This window comes from Perissodus microlepis, chromosome 7 (genome assembly GCF_051167445.1).
Source record: "Perissodus microlepis isolate ML-2025 ecotype Zambia chromosome 7, ASM5116744v1, whole genome shotgun sequence".
Classification (NCBI taxonomy): Eukaryota; Metazoa; Chordata; class Actinopteri; order Cichliformes; family Cichlidae; genus Perissodus; species Perissodus microlepis.
Window position 1 is genome coordinate 25,559,837 of NC_140467.1, and position 20,072 is coordinate 25,579,908.

Below are 20,072 nucleotides of genomic sequence, written 5' to 3' on the forward strand. Positions count from 1 at the left end.
GCAGGGACACCGGCCCTCGTGGACTGGGATTGGGGACCCCTGTTCTAGACAATCTGTCCACAGCTGTTGTTTGCATTAATTTCTATATGGTCAAAATGAAATCATTGGGGGTTAAAAGTATTAAGGGTTTTTTTTGGGGTTTTTTCCCTTTTTATCCCACAAACCCCAGAATTTGCTGTATAATGAATAAAACCATTTTAGGAAAAGTTATAAGAGATAATGGTGTTTTAATTTAAGTTACGTGACATTTAAAATGCAATAGGTTCAAAATGACCCCATTGGTGTTATACAGTCTCAATCAAATATTTAAGACCACTTGAAAAATGGCAAAAAATTATATTTGGCATGTTTGGATCTTAACAAGGTTCCAAGTAGAGTTTCAACATGTAACAAGAAGAAATGGGAGTGAGACAAAACATTTTTGGGGCATGCAATTTATTGAAAACAACGCTTAAACTGAAACAGGCTGTTTTACAGCTGATCAAATGTTTAGGACCACACCTCCAAAAAAAACCCCGTAAACCCCCACAAAACAGAAATCAAAGTTCCAAAAATGAACTCAGAAATGAGTAGCTCCACCGTTATTGTTGATAATTTTAAATATTTGTTGCGGTGTGCTTGATGCAAGTGTTTCTATGAGGTGAGTGGGAACATTTCTCCAAGTGGTGAAGACAGCCGCAAGAAGGGCATCTACTGTCCGGAACTGTTGTCCATTTTTATAAACTTCCCTTGCCATCCATCCCCAAAGGTTCTCAGTTGGATTGTTTTACCTGCCTAAGAACATCTGTGATATCAGGCAGGTACGTAGTTCTTCTCTCAGTATCGGTGCAATATACTTCCACATTCACTGCATGTAGTTGGGGGAATTCCCTCGAACTGTATCTACAAAGGCTGCCTTATGTCTGTAAAAAGTGGAACATGTAGCTTACTTAGATGAAGTTAATTTGCCTGTTTTATTTACAACTGGAGCACTGGCTCAATAACTTTTACACATTATGAGCAAAGCCAATTGGCCACTCTAAAAGTGAACAAGTTCTATACGGTATATTTATTTGTATATATAATAGAACACTTTTAGAATTAGAGCAAGAGAATTATCTCATAGTTAATCAGATAGTTGTCCCAAATTGGGAGGAAAAGCAAGGCACATCACAAAACAAACTTGGTTGCCCTTTAATATACTACACAAAGCTTTATTTTCTGTGGTATATTTTCTGTGCTTCTGATAACTTGGTGTGATATTTTCATTGCTGATTAGAGGTGGTAGACTGCCACTGCTTATTTCTATTTACTGGCAGATGTTGTGCAGCTTCGGTTAGGGAGTTTAAGAGATCTGTAACAGATTTTTGACACAAATAAATGTTACTCTGCTAAGTTAAAACTGTATTTATGTTAGAGATGGGAAGGAGTGATAATGTTTTTCTCTCTAGCTCCAACATTAACGTTATATATTGGCGTCTCTTCATTGGCTCCAGATTCAAATTGAAAATCCTACTCCTTACATACAAGGTCTGAATAACCAGGACCAATCTTATCTCAGAGACATAGTACCATATCTCCCCAGTAGAGCACTTTGCTCTCAGACTGCAGGCTTACTTGTTGTTCCTAAGATATTTTAAAGCAGTATAGAAGGCAATGCCTTCAGCTTTCAGGCCCCTCTTCGGTGGAACCAGCTCGCAGCTTTGATTCAGTGACAGGTTACCTCTATTTTAACTTTAGGCTTAAACTTTCCTTGTTGATAATGCATATAGCTGGGGATGGGTCAGGTGACCCTGAACCCGGCCTTAGTTACACTGCAATAGGCCTAGGCTGCTGGGGGCTGTTCCTCCTTCAGTCATATGTTTTCACTCACCTTTGTGTTTATACATCACTCACTTAATCATTAGTTGCTATTAATATCTGGCTCTCTTCCACTGTGTGTCTTCTCTCTTCCTACACTCACCCCTTGTCGGTCACAGCTGGTGACACTGTCACTAAGTTCTTGCTCTTAGGGGGGGCGTTTGATTGTTGGGGTTTCTCCATATTATTGTAGTGTGTGATGTGGCACTATGTAAATAAAATAAAGTTGGAATGAATTAAATTATTATTAGCCACAGCTGCTAAGTTAATGATAACTTAACTGATGGCTAATAATAGTAAAATGGGTAACATTAATGTGGGTGCCAGCCAGATTAACATTTATGATAACTGTTTAATTATTAATTGTTGTTGAAACAAGAACTTTACTGACCTCAAAATTCCTTTTACACTCTTCAAGATGGTGGTTTAGTGTTAGTGTAGGTTTGGTGAGTTAGTGTTCACGTCTTCAGCTGCTGGTGATGGGAGGGGCTGCCTGAAAATCTGCAGCAGTCCCTTTGTTATGTGTCAGATGGAGGAGGCGAAGTTGGTACCGACGGTGTCATTACTGTTGCAAAAGCATAATAATCGAATCTATTTAATTAATAATTAACAATTATCACTAATTGTTAGTATAAATTAGTATCTTAAGTACCTACTCACTACTTATGCTGCCTTTAGTGCAAAAAAACAAAAACGTACCATTGCATTTTCAGAATTTAGGTATCAAAGGTTCTGTAAGTATTGGTTCTGGTGACATCCTTATACCGCAAAGTAGTAAACACTAAACTGTTAGATCATCCATATGTTAACCCTGGGACTTCCTCAATGCAGAGGGCTCTATCCCGTGGATGGACTGGTATCTGGAGAATTTGAAATCTAGGTTTACACTTTGGTTATTTGACACATTCCTGGAGTCACCCTCAGAGTAATTTTTGTTGCATAACAGAGTGCATAGTTCTGCTGGGAGAAACTGCTGCTCCCTCTACAATGTTGACATTGGTGGTACAGTTGTGGTCAGAAGTTTAAATGCATTCATCCTGGGTATGAGTGTCAGGTTAATGTTAATGGTTTCCTTCAAACGTACTTTTTCTAGAGTGAAATGTTTGTACATTATACATCCTTAATTACTTTAAAAACAAAATTTGGGTGCACAATTTTAAATTTCTTTTAGATTTTAGAAGTTTTTAGAAGTCAACACAGTATCAAAAGTATGGATACAGGCTCAATAATTCGCATAATTTCCTTCGGGATTAATAAAGTATTCTGAAAAATATAGATATATTTACATAAACTTACTTAAATCTTTTAACAAGTGGTGCTGAAGATTCTAAGATGGCTTTTAAGTTGACGAGGCAGAGCCCTATTAAATTCTGGTTAGTGATCATGTCCAGTACAACTGGTGATTTCTCTTGGGTAGCACTCATTGGACTGACCAATTCTTAGAACAATGGCAAAGTCCAAGGGAGCCAACCCAAAATTACCATGGCATTCATGCCCATGATGAGTGTACATAAAATTCTGACCAGAACTGTATGTGCATAATCAGTATGACTTTCAACATTTGTTTTCGATCTGCTTCCATGTTCACTGCGTGTAGACGATCTGGAAAGACTAACGGTTAAAGAAAATGTGGGAACACCTAAGACCTGTTGAAATGATTCACATTAGGCCAAGACAGGTGATGATCGTGTGAGGGGCAGACTGTAAGAAGTTGACTAGGAAATTATTGAATTTTATTTAGAAAAAAGGTATTTCAGTGGAACATACTCAATTCCCCAGTGTAACTCTGTAGGCTAATGATTTAAAAAAAACCTGCACAATGATAGATTTCTAGCTCTACACAGATGAACTTCGTGTCTCAAAAATATAGGTCATCTAGCTAAATTAGACTTGGACAGAGGTTGGTGTAGTGTGATTTATTAAAGGATCCCTGGGTTTTGGCTTCATAGCCCAAAGAGTAGGGTTGGGTGATATTAGTTTAAACTTTAACATGGTTTGTGGTAACAGAAAATAGGGAAGAAAGTTTATTAAAGTTTTATTAATGCAGGCATCTTGCAGACAAGTGTAAGTAAATTAGGAGCATTTTCCATCCTTTTGTTTTCATGAGCTACTGTCAATGATAGCCCATTTCCTAATGTGAAGTGTGAATTTACTGAAACAAGGTGTTGGCAGCAGCATTTGACTGGAAAGGTAGTGATACACCTTATATTTAGTGACACTGTGCAAGTTACACAAAAACAAGCCTAGGTACTGTTTTCCCTTGAAGTTTAACACTTTAGCTTGTCATCTTGCTTTAGTTATTGCTAACATTTTTTATATCATGTAAAAATGTATAGCTGTATATTGCAGATATTATGACAATATGATACAGCACAGTCTTCCCTAAAGGTTGACATCTTTAATGACTTTAAAAATCAATAATTTTGTGCACAAATGTGAATGTATTTTGGAATTTCTTACTAATATTTGGTTTATTTTTGTCCCTTAGAACATTGCACTTCAGTAAGATGCTTTCGGTAGCCATCAACAAGCTTCTGGCTGGATAATTAACTAATATACGTTGTCTTGTGGGCTCAAGCATGCCTATCTATTTCTTTCTCTCTGACTCTCAGGATTTGTAATTGCATTAGTCTGAGTACTTTCTCATGACAGGGCTTCTGTTATAGGATTAGTCGTCATGCTAGCACAAATCAACACTTGCACACAAATACACAAGCACAAGAAAACTGACTGCTATTCTTTCACTGTAGGTCAGCAGAAGAATAAGTGCCATTATATTTTCAGGATTTTGGTTTGTCTTTGTTTGTTTTTGTAATGAACACTTGGTTATCTTTGCATTGAGACTGGAAACAGCAAGTTAGTCTACCCAGATGTATCAAAAGCCACATGCACCTGTGTCCTAAAACTGCTTCCAATCAGCTAAACTGCATCTTCAGTAACTCTTCTGGTGAAATGTATTTGTTGTTAACTGTTGGTTGTACAAATATATCTCTGAACCATGACTCTGATATTTATTTACATAAATCACAAGCTTATGATTTGGTGTCATTGCAAAAGCCTATTTTAAATGAACTATTAATGATCTTTACTTCAACCTAATTGAGTTTTCAGTGTCAGCTGGTTTACTTTAAAGAACACTAAACCCAAAATACATGGACGGAGGCATATTTCTTTTTTCAGTAGCATTGTCACTAATGTTTGGAGTTTCCACTTTTCTTCACTATGTTGCCTGTTCCATTAGGCAAAGCTGACTTCTGTTGACATGTGGTGGTTTGTGTAGATAAAAATATCTTGATACCATCCAAGTCTATGGCATGTTTTGTTCATTGAAGTTGGATGATGCAAGTTACACTCAACATCACAGACTGATAAGATGTAACGGTGGGGAAGCATCTGATGGAAGGTTTGGTGAAGTAGAGGTGGGTTGACCTTTTGGTTGATTTTTGGTGTGTACCAGATGGATTGTCATGGTGATAGTTATGCACACAGTGACACCCAGCAGATTTCTTCCTGAGTGAATCATGTCGTCAAATATAGACGCTTGTTGATTTTGACTGTGGGTAACACATGTTTAGAGACATTCAGCACAGCTCAAGTTGTACTGAACAGCTTTTTAATTCTTCTGCGTGCGTGCGTGTGTATGCATGCACACGTGTGTGTTAATGCCAACAAATCCTTTTAACACCACATGTGGTGAACGGTGCACAGATGGTCTCACTCTCACACACAACCTGCGGTCCCTGGCACACACCTTTTTGAAGCATTTGGAATGTCGTCTCACTCTCCCACATGTATCTGGATGATAAGCTGTTATCCATTTGGTTCTTCTTTTGGTCAAACATGTCAAACGTTGAGTATTTGGGATACAGCTCAGGAGGTAGAGCAGGTCATCTAATCAGAAGGTTGTTTTAATCCCCGGCTACACCAAATTATCCTTGGGCAAGATACTGAACCCTAAGTTGTGCTCTGATGCATCCATCAGAGTATGAATGTGTGTGAACGTTAGATAGAAAGCACTTAGAAAAAAGAAAGCATAGTTGTGTGAATGGGTTACTGAGGCAAGTTGTAAAAAACTGTCCAATATTTCTGAATTAAAACTCAAAGGAAGAGTAGTCCAATAATGAATAATGTGAAAGACTCATTGCCAGTTATCACACATGATTCATTTCAGTTCTTGCTGCCAGTGGTGACACAACCAGTTCTAAATCATTTCTCACATGGTGATAGAGATTAATACACAGACACCAGACTGATACCAAAACCCAAACTTTTCTGGATAATTTTAATTTTCATTGACCAAAGGTTAGAGATAAGTGCTTTGCTTTCTTTGCATCCAAAGTACGACAAACCTCTCAGTGCCTGTGTATTTATAACCATAACCCTGGCTGCTCTGTCTTTTGATTACTCTTTCACTGAACACAACTATGAAACTAGCTCGCATTTGGGGAAAGCTATATTTTGCATTTCCTGGGTGTGTAAGTGTGATTACACGTGACAGCCATATTTACAAAATTAAAAGTATAGTTGTGTTGATTTTAGAAGGGAAAGAAACTGATTCCTTTGCAGAATAATTATTAACTGACCTCATTTCAAAGAAAACAGTTATGTTCAGACACATGTGGGAAATGTTTACACTTTTTCTTTTAATGTGTTTGTTTGTTTGTCTGTTTTTTCAAATTTGATGTTAAAATAAAACAAGTGATGGACTGTTAATTTTAGTATTATTAAGTATTGGGACAGTCATAGAGTTTTTGTGATGTTGCTTCTGTACCACCACCACAGCGGATTTTAGATCAAACAGTGAAGACTGAAGTGCAGAGTTTCAGCGTCATTTCAAAGAGTTAAACCAAAAGTATTGCATCAACTGCAGAGGAGTTGTAGACTGTTGTTGTGATTTGGCACTATGTCAGTAAAGTTGAACTGTAGTCCTCGATTTTCAGAGGACAAAACAAGATTTTAAAAGTAATTGCCCGATCACCAAATGTGGCATTTCTTTCCTTGAGACCTTTGAAATGAGGCCTTCACTGCTACCATGCTCAGTTGCTTCTTATTTGTGAGTCTCTCTGCCTTCAGTAACTGAAAAGGGAGTTTTAGACATTGACTTTATCTGTCCCTCACTGGGGAAAGTCACTTGTTAGTAGTACAGTAAGGTTCAGGAAGAAAAAAGTGAAATGGACATATATTAGAAAAATAAATAGGAAATTTAAATCAATTTTAAAAAACAAACAAAAGCCAAAAAGGTTACCAAAAGATAAACAGATATATGTAATATATATTTATATGTACAGTGTTTTGATATTCCCTGTGTGGGAGTTGTGCAGTCTGACTGCTGTCAGGATGAAGGATTTGCAATAGTGCTCCATCCCACACAGTAGCTACAGCAGTGATTTATCATGATTTATTATAATTTCACACTGGAAATTATAATACAGTTTTACTAGTGCTGTCAGCGTTAATCTCGTTAAAATGACGTTAACGCCATAACAGCATTAATGCGGCATACCTAAACGCGGTTAGCTTGTTAGCACGTTAGCACGTTGACGCCGTGCAGCCCCACACACGGGCGATCCGTGGTAACTCACTAACGGAGATTTGCCGCGTTAATGTTATGGCGTTAACGTCATTTTAACGAGATTAACGCTGACAGAGCTAATTTTCACTGCAATTTTTTTTTTTTTTTTTTGTTTCGATGTTTCGTTTTAATGCACAACTCCGTAGTGCTCAGTTGTCACCATTTTAATGCAAGTGCATTTTCCACTAAAAAAAGACCTGAGACATATCACAGAGCGGCTTGTGACTAAAATATATGACAACATTAGGACAATGCAGCCTCCAGTCTTTGAACTAAAAGAATGATAACACAAGAGCAGCACTGATGACACTGTCGATTACTAAAATATTAAATAGCTGCAGCTATTTAGGGATTTCCATTAGGTGGTAGTACCAGGTACTTTTTTTCAAGAGTAACTCAAGTCACTGTTCTGAGAAACTCTCGTGTTGCTTTTGCACTACGCTTTAGGTCAGTAATTCTCTTGGCAGCCATACATGCCAGTGTCAACACTGTCTCCACCATTTTTGACAGATGATGCTTCTTTTCTCTCCATTTAATGCTTTTGTCTCCACATAAACCTGGTATAAATTAATTTTGATTTCCAAGATTTCAGATTTTAGTTTTTCTTCAGAACTGTGAAGGATCTTTTAGATGTTTAGTTGTCAGTGTTTTTGTTGAAAAACTGCTGTCAGACTTTTTATTTACATGTTGCTCCTCAATACAGTTTTACAGTTCTATTGCAGGTCTGTTCTTACTTGCAAATCTGGGTGAATTGCTTGTGTTGCCATCGTTTGGAACATCAGCGTGTTACAGAGCTGCGCGTTAAATGAATCATCAAACCAAAATATTTGTGTAGGATTTTTTTTAATAATTGAATTATTCATATAACTAGATGAATTGTTGTCATGCCTTTTATTGTTCTGATAAATTATTGTGTTTATTGCGCCCAGTTTCAAAGAACTGACAGGTTAAATGCCCAGGTGTTTCCTGTTGCATTGGTTCCTTACTCATGTACCTGCAGTGTAGGTCAATAGTTGCAGACTGGTTCTTGGTCATCATGTTAATTAATTGTGAATCACAAGAGGCTCATTTTGGGGTCATATTTAAGGCCAAAAAAGAAGCACGATGAGTCATAGCACAAGAAACTGATTTGTACAACGTGTGGAAAATTGTACAGAAAGAGAGACATGTCACCAACAAAAAAGGACTACATCCAATGAAAGAAAGTCTGTGTAGTTTCTGGAAAGCAGAGTACCTGGAGATCTGCATTTTATAGAGAGAGGCTGATCTTGTATCTTTGCACAGGAAGCTGTGGGTTGATAGAAGTCTGTCTCTCTGGTTCTAAATAAATCCGATGCAGCTAAAGCCGCTTTGCTGCATCAGCTATCAACAGAAGTTAAAGCAGCCTAGAACAGGGGAGTATTCCCAGTATGTAACTTGAAAGAATCAAGATCAACATAATAATACATTATCAAAATATCCTGGTTAGCCTAATCTTATTTGATCATCCATCATGCAAGTTCCCCACTTTCAGAACCTCAAAGAGATGTGGTGTTTAGCTGCAGCACCTTTCACCTTCTTCCTCCTTTGCATGCTAGCAAAGTCACAATGCAATCTTCCAGTTCTATATACAAGTATTACTGTGCAACTCAACCACAGCTAAATGCACTCATCACCTTTGAATGTTTTAATCTCAGATTCACGCCTGTCTCCAAGGAGATCAGTTTTGTATATTTGTAAAATGATGAAACTGTGTTTTAGTACGCTGATTATTCAGCTGCGCTTCCCTCTCTCTACAGCAGCCAGCTTCCATAATGGGATCTTTTCGGCGTCCCAGACCTCGATTTATGAGCTCTCCAGTTCTGTCAGACCTTACCCGTTTTCATGCAAGCACACCTGCTCTACAGATCTCCAACATCACTGTGTGGAACAGGTGAGCTGACTTCAAACAAGAAATCCCACAGTACTTTAGCTTGATCTTTGTGATCCATATTTAATTTACATTTAAAACCAAAGTAAGCCGAAAGTGACTGTAAGCTAAAATTTGAAGTGTTTTTGTTCTGTTGTAATTTAGTATTTTTATGAAGTCACTTTTCCATCAGCAAGTTTCATCTTCCCCTTTTATTCAAAGTTGGTAATTTATGTCAAAGGGCCTGCACTGACCTGTTACACTTCAAAATTTTAAATAGGCAGCAGTTAGAAGTTTCCACATATACTAACAAGTCAGGCTGGAATACAGAATATAACAAGAATTTGCCTGAATGGAGCACTACATTGGCTCAGTTCATTGGTATAAATATCAGACGTTATCAGCTCTAGACTGCACGACTCCATAATCCCAAAACAAAATGTACAGATATTATCTTACTTTTGTTCTACCTTTAGCACTGGGGTATGTTTTGTCATGTGTATAAACATTGGTTTTAAAAAAAAAAAACAGAAAAATATAATAAGAGAAGAAGAGGTTATATTGAAAGTTTCAGAGGTTAGAAATTTTCTATTTGGTTTCATATCTGATTAAATCACTAAAATCAGAAGCTAATCTATATTGGTAATGGCCCAATGAGGGCTGCGTGGTTATGTCTAGAGTTATTATCATGATAACAAGTCTTTTTTATTTCCAGACTGACCATTTTCCTGAAACCTTTGTTACTCGTGTTTGTGGTTGAATGAAAACAATTCTGCAAAGAAAAGTGGGCCACAGTTCTTCCACAGCGACATGAAAGAGTCATTGCCGGTTGTTGCAAATGCTTGATTCCTGTTTTTGCAGCCAGAGCAGGAAGAACTGACTTACTTACTTACTTTTGATTAACAGATAGCTGATTAAATAATCTGTTGAGCCCCTTTGTCCCTGGGGGTTCATGGGCTGTGCCGCCAGGTCTGTGATTTAACTATAGACTTAACATAGCAGCAACTGGTATCCAGAGAAATGGCAGAATCTCACAAAACCATTTTTATGACCACCAAACACAGCTAAAACAACAAACAATCACCAACAGGTGGACAGATTCTGCGAAAAGATGTCAACACAAAGTGCGGATTCCCACATTCACCCAGTGATATTTACACGGATCTACACGGACAAACAATGTCTCTGCTGAAAGCACAGTCTTCACGGATATTTCAAAACCACAAGTTTTATCACGCTTCAACCAAAATTCACTGAAAAAGCAGCAAAAGAAAACCAAAATTATGCTTCACATTAGAATTTATGCTAATATTTTTTTAATCTTACCTTTTCTGTCTGGCTTCCAAAAAAAAAAAAAAAAAAAAAAACTCAGATAAAAACACATTTCCTGCATAGCTCCCTCTCCCAGCTTCAAGAGTAGTTTCATAAATCACTCTTTTCTACCTTATTCGTTTGTTTATCCACAGATGCATTATGCACCAGTCTACCATTGTGTACAGTGGGGTGTCCGCTTTTTTTGTTTTCTAAGTTATACTGTTCAACAAAATTTTCAACTTTCACAGATGGTGCCAAATTGTTCCTATGCTTAGCTTAGCCTCTAATTAAACCTGTGTAACTTTGCTCTGTGTCACTTCAGCAGCATTGTTCTTTCCATAGGTAATGTTTATATGTTGATTCATTCAGTTTTTGGTCTACTCCAGCATATTTTCAAAGGGTTTATATGCTATAAAAGCTAAAAACAAAACAAAACATTAGTCCGGGAAAAGAATTTTTCATATTTTCTTTTCGGTGTTCCATCCTCAGTTATTTTGACACAATTGCATCTGATGTGATGCTTACATGATTATTTCTCACATGTGTTAGCTTTAATACCAAGATAGGTTTTTTGATTTTTTTTGTGAAAATGGAGTTTATAATTTTAGAGAAATATTCAATTCATTTTGGGCATGATGTTTTCAAGCAGGAATCCCAGAAAGCCCATAGGGTATTAAAGGTTAAAAGAAAAAAGAAAAACCCCTAAAGTATCTTGATGCGTGCTCTATTATCCAGGTAAGAAAATCCCAAAAGGTTTATTCTGCTCATCTGCAAATGTACTCTATATAAGGTTGGGGAAACCTGCAGTCAGCCGAGACTGAAGAAGTCACTTGGATGAATGATGAAATGTTTCTCCCACTGAAAACGCTACGTCCAGATGATCAGAATCAACTTTTTAGAAAGTATATGAGGAATGTGGAGGGCCTAGACATGGCCCCAACATAGCTTAAATTGCTCCTTTGCATTGACTCTTCATCCCTGTGGAACTGTACTAGAGGGTTGGAAATGTTGAGGGTGGTGGAGAATGCTTGGCTGGTTTGTCCCAACTAGGAGCATGAAGGAGCTGCACGCTGTACTAGTTGAAATCAGGTCAGAGGTAGGACTGCCAGTCTAGGACGGACTTGTAAATTTCTTCTAGGCATTCAGTTGTATTTAGGTTTGGTGACTGCTAAATGCCATAGCATGTGACTCACATCATTACCATCTGTTTCTTGCTATGATGGCAACTGCACTCACTGGCAGCAGTTGTTTTCTAGCAGGATAATGTGTGACATCACAAGACTGAAACTGCTCATAATTGCCTCAAAGAACTGGTAAAGAGCTCAAGACGGTCACCTTGGATTTACCTCTGAACTCTCATTGACATCTGAATTCAGATCAGTTAAATTTTACTAGTGCCAAATCACGACAAGAGTTGCCTCAAGGCATTTTATATTGTAAGGTCGAATAATACAATAATACAGAGAAATACTGAGAAAATGACCCCTTATGAGCAAGAACTTTTGCAACAGTGGAAAGAAAAAACTCCCTTTTAACAGGAAGAAACCTACAGCAAAACCAGGGAGGGGCGGCCAGTTGACTGGAGAGAAGGAACACAGGACAAAGGCACACTGTGGAAGCGAGAGAGAGATTAGTAATAACTAATAATTAAATGCAGAGGTGTATGAACACACAATAAAGGGGGAGGGGGGTTGTTGAGTGAAGAAGAAACACTCACTGCATCATGGGAAGTCCCCAACAGCCTAGACCTATTTCAGCAACTAAGGCAGGGCTCTATCTAATATGCTTAACTATATGCTTTGTCAAAAGCTTTAAGCCTAATCTTAAAAATAGAGAGCACGTCTGTCTCCTGTGTCCCAAGTGGTGGCTGGTTCCACAGAAGAAGAGTCTTGAAGCTGAAGGTTCTGCCCTATTCTGCTTTTAAATATCCTAACCTTATCACACGATTTGCTGAAGAAGATTTGAAGGAGTCAGGAATTACCAAGAAGTGCATGAGGGTGCTGCAGGATATGCACTAGAACAGCAAGACAGTGGTGTGATGTGTCGCTGGTGTAACAAATGGGACTGCACCAGGAATGGGGTTAACAAACAGATGTGGACCAGCAGGAGTTTTCATTGACTAGGAAGGGAGCCTGGAGAGGTGGAGGCATACTCTGATCAAGAGTAAAGAAGAGTGAGAGGGAATAAAGGTTAATTTGCAAGAAACAGATGTAGAGAAGGAGGAAGCGGTAAACAATCCAAAGCAATGACTGGTGTACAAGAGAAATGAAGAGAGTACAGGCAGGGTGGAATGGATGGAGAAAAGTTTCAGGGGTGATTTGTGACAACAGGATGCCAACAAGGGTGAGTCAAATTCCTCGTTTGTGTGTACAAACTTATCCAAATAAAGGCTATTCTGATTCTGCTGATTTGGTGGCAGTGCCAAAAGCGACCGGGATGGATAGGAATCAAAATGACTCTTTCAGAGGGATGGCTCAGGTTGTGCAGTTTGGAGAAAGAACTGGAGATAAGATTGTTTCGAAATTATGCAGAAGAGCGACAGTGGAAAAGTACACCATCTTTCAGTTCTGAGGTTTTATGTATCAGAACAAAAAAATCATTGTGTCCTTCACAATTCACACAGATTATTGAAATAACCTGAGATGAACACTTGACATATCTCATCATGCATTTTATTTTATTTTTTATTTTTTAACAGAAACTAAGCCAAGGTGTAGACGCAGTGTGTGAAAGATGAAGTACACCACATGATGCAGTGGCCTGTAGAACCACTTTTAACAGCAATAACTTGAAGTAATTTTTTTTTTTTTTTTTTAATGATTTTATCAGTCTCTCACTTGGCATTCGCATACCTAAATGCTTCAGACTAACAATGCATTTTTTATGTCATTTCATAGAACTGCACAAAGGGTGTTGAATATGGAACTGCCAGGCAGGAGAAAAAGAGGTAGAGCAGATTTATGAATGTAATGAAGGAGGACATGGCAGTGTTGGCATTACAGGAGCGGATACAGGGGATGGGGTGAGAAGGATGAAGATGAGCTGCTGTGGCTTCCTCTAAAGGAAGCGGCTAAAATAAGATGGAGAAGTTACAGTTGAAAATTCTTTATCCTACTGCAGCTCAGTTTGTCAGGGTGTTTAGATTATTTTATCACTGACAGGAGGAGCTCACACCTCTGAATCTGTGGCCTGTTTCCTGCACTCCACAGCTCAGAGCAGGATGTTTAATAGGAAATAGAGGCAACAGCAAGGTCATATCCTGAGAACCAGCTTAGCTGCATGCAAGGACATTGGACATAGAGAGGACACACTTAAATGCAACTGACCCAAGGAAAAGAGAAACAGCCTTACCTAGAGGCATTATATTTAAGGTTGTCTCCATCCGTATGTATATATGTCTCATTCTTATTAATGCAATTATTTTCAGCAACACAGATTTACCCTTAAACCCATGTGTCTGTGAAGGTTCTCAGTCATCCAGGTCATCGTAGTCTAAGGAGCTTGGAAAGAAAAGCGTCTGGACTTCTTTAAGTTGCTTGAAGACGTTTCACCTCTCATCCGAGAAGCTTCTTCAGTTCTAAGGGTCAAATGGTGGAGAGACCCAGATTTAAACCCCGTGGGAGTTTCCCCCCAAAGAGGGACAAAAGGACCCCCTGATGATCCTCTACCTAATCACATGAGCCAAGGTGTGAAAACGGGTGTGTATCACAATCAGCCAGGGTTTCAGGTGAGCTCATTGTGAATTGTAGCCAACCTTTACATGGAGGAAGTGGAAAGAAAGGCTCTTGGCTCTTTCAAAGGAAGAGTACCCAGCCATTGGTACAGATATGAAGACGACACCTGGGTCAAAATCAAAACACAAGAAGTGGAATCCTTCACTGCGCACATTAACGCCGTGGATAAAAACATCAAGTTCACCAGGGAAGACACAAAGGACGACTGTTTGCCTTTCCTGGACTGCGCTGTGCACATTGAAGAGAATGGCAACCTCAACATTGAAGTTTACCGGAAGCCCACACACACGGACCAGTACCTCCTCTTTGACTCCCATCACCCTCTGGAACACAAACTTGGAGTAATTAGGACCCTACACCACCGGGCAGAACATGTTCCCTCTAAGCCTGCGGTTATCCTAAATGGGCGTTTGTAAAGTCAGCAAAGATGCACAGAAAAGAAGATCAGACACCAGCGAGGGAGGACAAGAAAGACAGACAGAGAAACTCAGGAGAGTTTTCTCCAAGCACGACATCCCGGTGCATTTCAGACCCAGCAACACACTCAGACAAAAAACTGGTTCACCCGAAAGACAAAACTCCAAAACACAAACTTAACAATGTGGTGTATGCTGTACAGTGCAGCGAGGAATGCCCAGACCTCTATAATGGAGAGACCAAACAGCCACTTCACAAGCGCATGGCACAACATAGAAGAGCCACCTCCACGGGACAAGACTCAGCAGTCCATCTGCATCTAAATGACAAAGGTCACTCTTTCGAGGATGCCAATGTTCACATTTTGGACAGAGAGGACAGATGGTTTGAAAGAGGAGTGAAAGAAGCCATTTATGTCCACTGTGAACGACCATCTTTGAACAGAGGCGGGGGTTTACGACACCAACTGTCTGCCATCTATAATCCAGTTTTGAGATCCCTTCCCAGAAGCCTTAATGCTCACTCACCTCCTGGGCCATCTGACCTCAGGAAATCGCATGATAGGGTGGGGCCAGGTTTCACAATGAGCTCACCCGAAACCCTGGCTGATTGTGATCCACACCCGTTTTCACACCTTGGCTCATGTGATTAGGTAGAGGATCATCAGGGGGTCCTTTGTCCCTCTTTGGGGGGAAACTCCCACTGGGATATTCCTCTCCTTCCATCTCAAATGTAACATCTGACATTAGAGGGAAGACATTTTTACAATTTAAGTAACACTCTTGGTATAGAGTGTTTGTCTTTTTCATTGATTAGTACTAAACCTAATAACTGGTTGGGTCACTTTTTTCTAGTTTTCATTTTGTTCTTCTTAAGCCAGTGTGTGTGGACTGGCTGGTGTGATTTGGATCATTGTCCAGAACGCAAGTGCGCTTCAGCTTGAGGTCAAGAACAGATGGCCGGACATTCGGGATGTTTTGTTAGATGGCAGAATTCATGGTTCCATTTACCACAGCAAGTCTTCAGGTCCCGAGGCAGCAAAAAAGCCCCCGACCATCACACTACCACCACCATATTTTACTGTTGGCGTTAGAGTCAAATTGTTAAATGTTGCCATTATTGTACTTAAATTTGTAAGTCTTGTTTCAAACTATATGATTAAGGACATTCCTTTGTTTCTATTGTCCTCCCCAGCCTGTTGAAAGGTGGGGGGGGCTATAGTGTTTAACTACAGGGACATCGTATGTGAACGTTCTGTTTCTGCTTTCTTATTTAGTGAGGATGTTTTACTTGCCATTTATGACCTCACCTGTGCTTGTGTATGGTGAGATGGTGAGACCGTTAGAGGGGTTAAGCCATATACAGGGTGGGGGAGATTACCCTTTGGTGAGCAGGAGGTCGCACACACACACACACACACACACACACCTAGTGCCTGACACCATAGGGGGGTTTTACAATGTTTGTGAAACTGTGTGTCACAGAAATAAGAGGCTGCAGGGGAAGCTGGTTCTTTGAAGTGGTCTGACACTGAGGGCAGAAGGGCTGCTCTGAGATCCTTCCCTTGCTAGCATGTGAAAAACCGGTTGAGCTGTTTATCTTGCTTTGTTAACGGGAATAAGTTTCTGAACCAGCGGGGCCTGTGGAAGCGCAGACCCAACAGTTGGTATGATGTTACTTTTACACCAGATGTAATGGGACACACACCTTCCAAAAAGTTTAACTTTTGTCTCGTCAGTCTACAGAGTATTGTATTAGTATTGTAGTGGCCACAGAAATTGAACTCTGCTTTCCAAAGATGACATATATTACAGTTCATTTATGCTATTATAGTCACTGATTGGAGAGGTTGTAATCAGAGTTGTGACTGTAAGTAGTAAAAAAGATAAATATAAGAAATTTGAGTTACAACTTTGCAGCTCTCAATATGGACACATTTGTGAATATTTTTTTTTCTGTAACGGTAACGTGTGTGTGTGTGTGTGTGTGTGTGTGTGTGTGTGTGTGTGTGTAAAAATAAATAAATAAAATTTTAAAAAATGTTACAAGTGAAAATTTCAAAAGTTCAAATTTGTTCTACACATTGTCACCTTTTCTGAAAACTCTCACATTTTGCATTATATTTATTTATTTATATTTATATTTTTTTCAAATAATGCTACCAGGCCAATAAAATGAGTTGAAGGTGGTGTGACTTTCATTTGGGGAGGGGGGGCTTTCTGCAAGCTGCACTACATGAGAGACATCTCCATTAGGAGGTAAGATACAGATCACTATTTTACATGTTTATAGTGAAATAAATGTATATAAAAAATACTTGCATGTGCATGAATATGTTAAGAAGTGTATTTGATTGTTTGTTTTACTTTTTAAAATTTATTTGTAGAGTAAAACTGTTAATTTTCATTCGTTGCCTCAAGGCAACACTGTGCAGTTAGCCCAGTTTTTTTCAGGCAATATAATACATTAGCATATGTGTGTAGAGATGTGTTTGTGTGCATTTGTATGATCATAGTCAATGTTTTATACTTTACAATCTACTGATAATTACAGGACATGGACGTAAAAACCTTTTATGGAAGGAAACCAAGGGAATGTGCAGAAAGTGAGGGCAGTGATCTTTCAGGGAGTGACAGTGAAGTAGAGGAGTGGATCCCTCAAGAGGTCAGAGGTCAGCTGGTTAAGTAATTGTGTGTGTGTGTGTGCGCGCGCACACCCATGCATGACCATCTTCCTGTTGCATTTCTTTCTTTCTAATACTTTTTTCTTTTCGATGCATGGTGCCAGGGTGCAGTGGTACACCAAAAGCAATGTGCCGCAAAAGCAATGTGCACCTCAGCTTCACCCCGACCGCAACTGCTTCCTGAGGTTCAACACTGAATGCACAAGACACCCTGAGAGATCCCTGATCAAGTGTTGGATGTTTTTGGTGTTTTATTGTTCTGTGAAATTGTTTATTTGTTGTTTGTTTATTTGTTCATTCTTGTCGTACCAATAAAACTTATTATAGAATAACTTGGTGTTTGACTACACTTGTCGCACAGTGTTGCGTTGAAGCAACAAACCAATATCTGTTTGGGGGGGGGGGGTCAGATTTTATGATTGATATATTATTACGGATCCTAAAGCTTCCCCAAAATAGGGTGGAATATTTCTCTCCCCCCCCCCAAAAAAAAAAAAAAGTCATGCAGTAGAGGGTTAAAACTTTATATTTTTTGATATTTTTGTGAAAGTCTTTGATCTTTACTGCTCTGTGGTGAAAGGCTGATCAGATATTACCATGTGTGCCTGACCAGTGGGGTGACGTAGGATTTTCAAATTGATACTATAGGTGCATCTACTAAAAATCTTGGACAAGTTTTAATATCTGTGAAACTTACCTCAAAGTCAGGGTCAGAGGTCAAATTTTTTGAAAATCTTTTCAGATTATTGAATTCAGTAATCTGAATCTCAGAATCTCAGATCCTGATAATCTCAATTCAGGGCTGAAGTGCAGCCCTTCACAGCAGTCTAAGGTTTTCACGTGGCCTTTGTGAAAACTTAATTGTTCAACCCTTAGAAAGTGATTGTAAATGGGTCAGTGACCCCAACTATACTTCAGAAGTTGTGGCAGAAAGGTTTAATAACTACAAAGTGTCCTGGTGTTGCTGTGACAAATCCATGAACCCAAGTCCAGTTCAAAATTTGTGGTTAGACCTGACCAATGCAAATGAGGGAAGAACTCACAGTAATTTATTGTTTGGAGCTTGTGGCATTCTACCTGAAATATTTGACCCTGGTGGTATAAATGTTATGATGCCTTCAGCTTCAACTGAAAATCTAAGGAAATAAGTAATCTAAGTATTACACAGTTTTTAAAATGCCTAAGATCTAGCTTACTGGAGACATAATGCAGTTTGCTGTTTTTTAGTTCTTCAGAAACTCGGTATGATAAAACAAAGATTTCTGTATTTAAGTTATGATCGATACAAGCTAGAATTTATTTGCTTGACCTGTTGTATTTCTCTCTCAGGGTCCAATCAGCTGTGATCAAGGTGTTCAAGGGGGGAGCTCTGCAGACTAATGAGCTCTACACACTTAACGAGAGCATCAGGTGACCCTTTACTTTTTCTTTTCAAAGTAGCCTTGTTGAATCAGAACAGAACAAAATGCAGAGACAGAAGAAGTGGAAAGAGTTGGCAGAAACAATAAGTGAAGAACTAATTTAACTTTAAATGAACTTAAAGAAGAAACTGGTTTGGACTGTGTGAGTGAGATAAAAAGGAACATGGTAGCTGCCAGTCTTCCTCACTGCTCAAGTCTTCTGTGTCTTTGTAGGTGGCTCCTTAAAACTGAGATGGGTTCCTTCATCACAGAGTACTTCCAGGTATTTTCTCTTCCTCTTTTACCTTTTATTACTCCTGAGTAAAGTAACAGAGTTCATGTCAGCAGGAGTCTCTAAGTCAGAAACATCTGAAGGTCTGTTTGTTTTCAGTGGGCAGGGGAAACATTTACTGTTGCCGATGTTGGGCGCTGTCCTTACTTTGTCTTATCATTAGTCTTGTGGTACTGGATTTTTGAGCATTTTACCAATACTCAATTCAATTCACTGCCACCACAACAACACCCATTTCAAAGAACTTAATACATTAAGGTAAAGAGGACTACAAATTTGGAGAGATAACACTAATGATCAAAAGTGAATCCTACATGGTGACTGCCAGTAGGAAGACCTCCAGCAGAACCAGGCTCAGTAAGAGATAGTGACGGGATGAGGGGGAAGAGAATAGAAAAAACGTATTGCATAGAGATATCAGGAACAATAAACTGGACAAGATACAAAGTACAGTAAGTAGTATAAGGAATTTAATAACGTACAATAGTGGCATGTAGGTGGAGTGGTGAAAAGAGAGGAGCAGCGTAGAAGTTCTCAATGCATCATGTAAAGTTGCTACAATTTTATAGATTTTTGCTGATATGTTGATCACAGAAATTATTTTTAAAGTTAATCATTTTTAAAGTTAGTCAAATTTGTTATTTTATGGAAAATAACCTTTAAATAAACAGTTCTGTCTCGCTTGTATTACTGATCTTAAAATTGGAAAGGCATTTATTATGAAATTCCAGGCTTTTTTTGACAACACATCGTGGTTCCTAGTTCATTGTTCAAGTTGTTCAAGTAGAATGGGAGACAGGCCCTTCATTATGGAACCAGCTTCCAGTTTGGATTTGGAGAGACAGACACACTCTCTGCTTTTAAGACTGGACTTAAAACTTTCATTTTTATAAGGAGGCTTTTAGTTAGGGCTGGAGATATCGAGATTAGATT

The 20,072-nt window shown here is 38.9% G+C and overlaps 1 protein-coding gene across 2 annotated transcripts in view; it reads left to right on the forward strand.

Annotated features, from left to right (window-relative positions):
- LOC146383170 (proline-rich protein 5-like) overlaps positions 1-20,072 on the forward strand; it is a 38,850-nt gene that overhangs the window by 3,738 nt on the left and 15,040 nt on the right. The window contains exons 2-4 of one of the 2 annotated variants that reach the window (XM_084934374.1): positions 9,190-9,323; positions 18,777-18,857; positions 19,082-19,130. In XM_084934374.1, the coding sequence (XP_084790500.1) occupies positions 9,205-9,323; positions 18,777-18,857; positions 19,082-19,130 (249 nt within the window). In that variant the 5' untranslated portion in view covers positions 9,190-9,204. The remainder of the gene's footprint in view (positions 1-9,189; positions 9,324-18,776; positions 18,858-19,081; positions 19,131-20,072) is intronic. The other variant, XM_084934375.1, reaches the window with a different exon arrangement.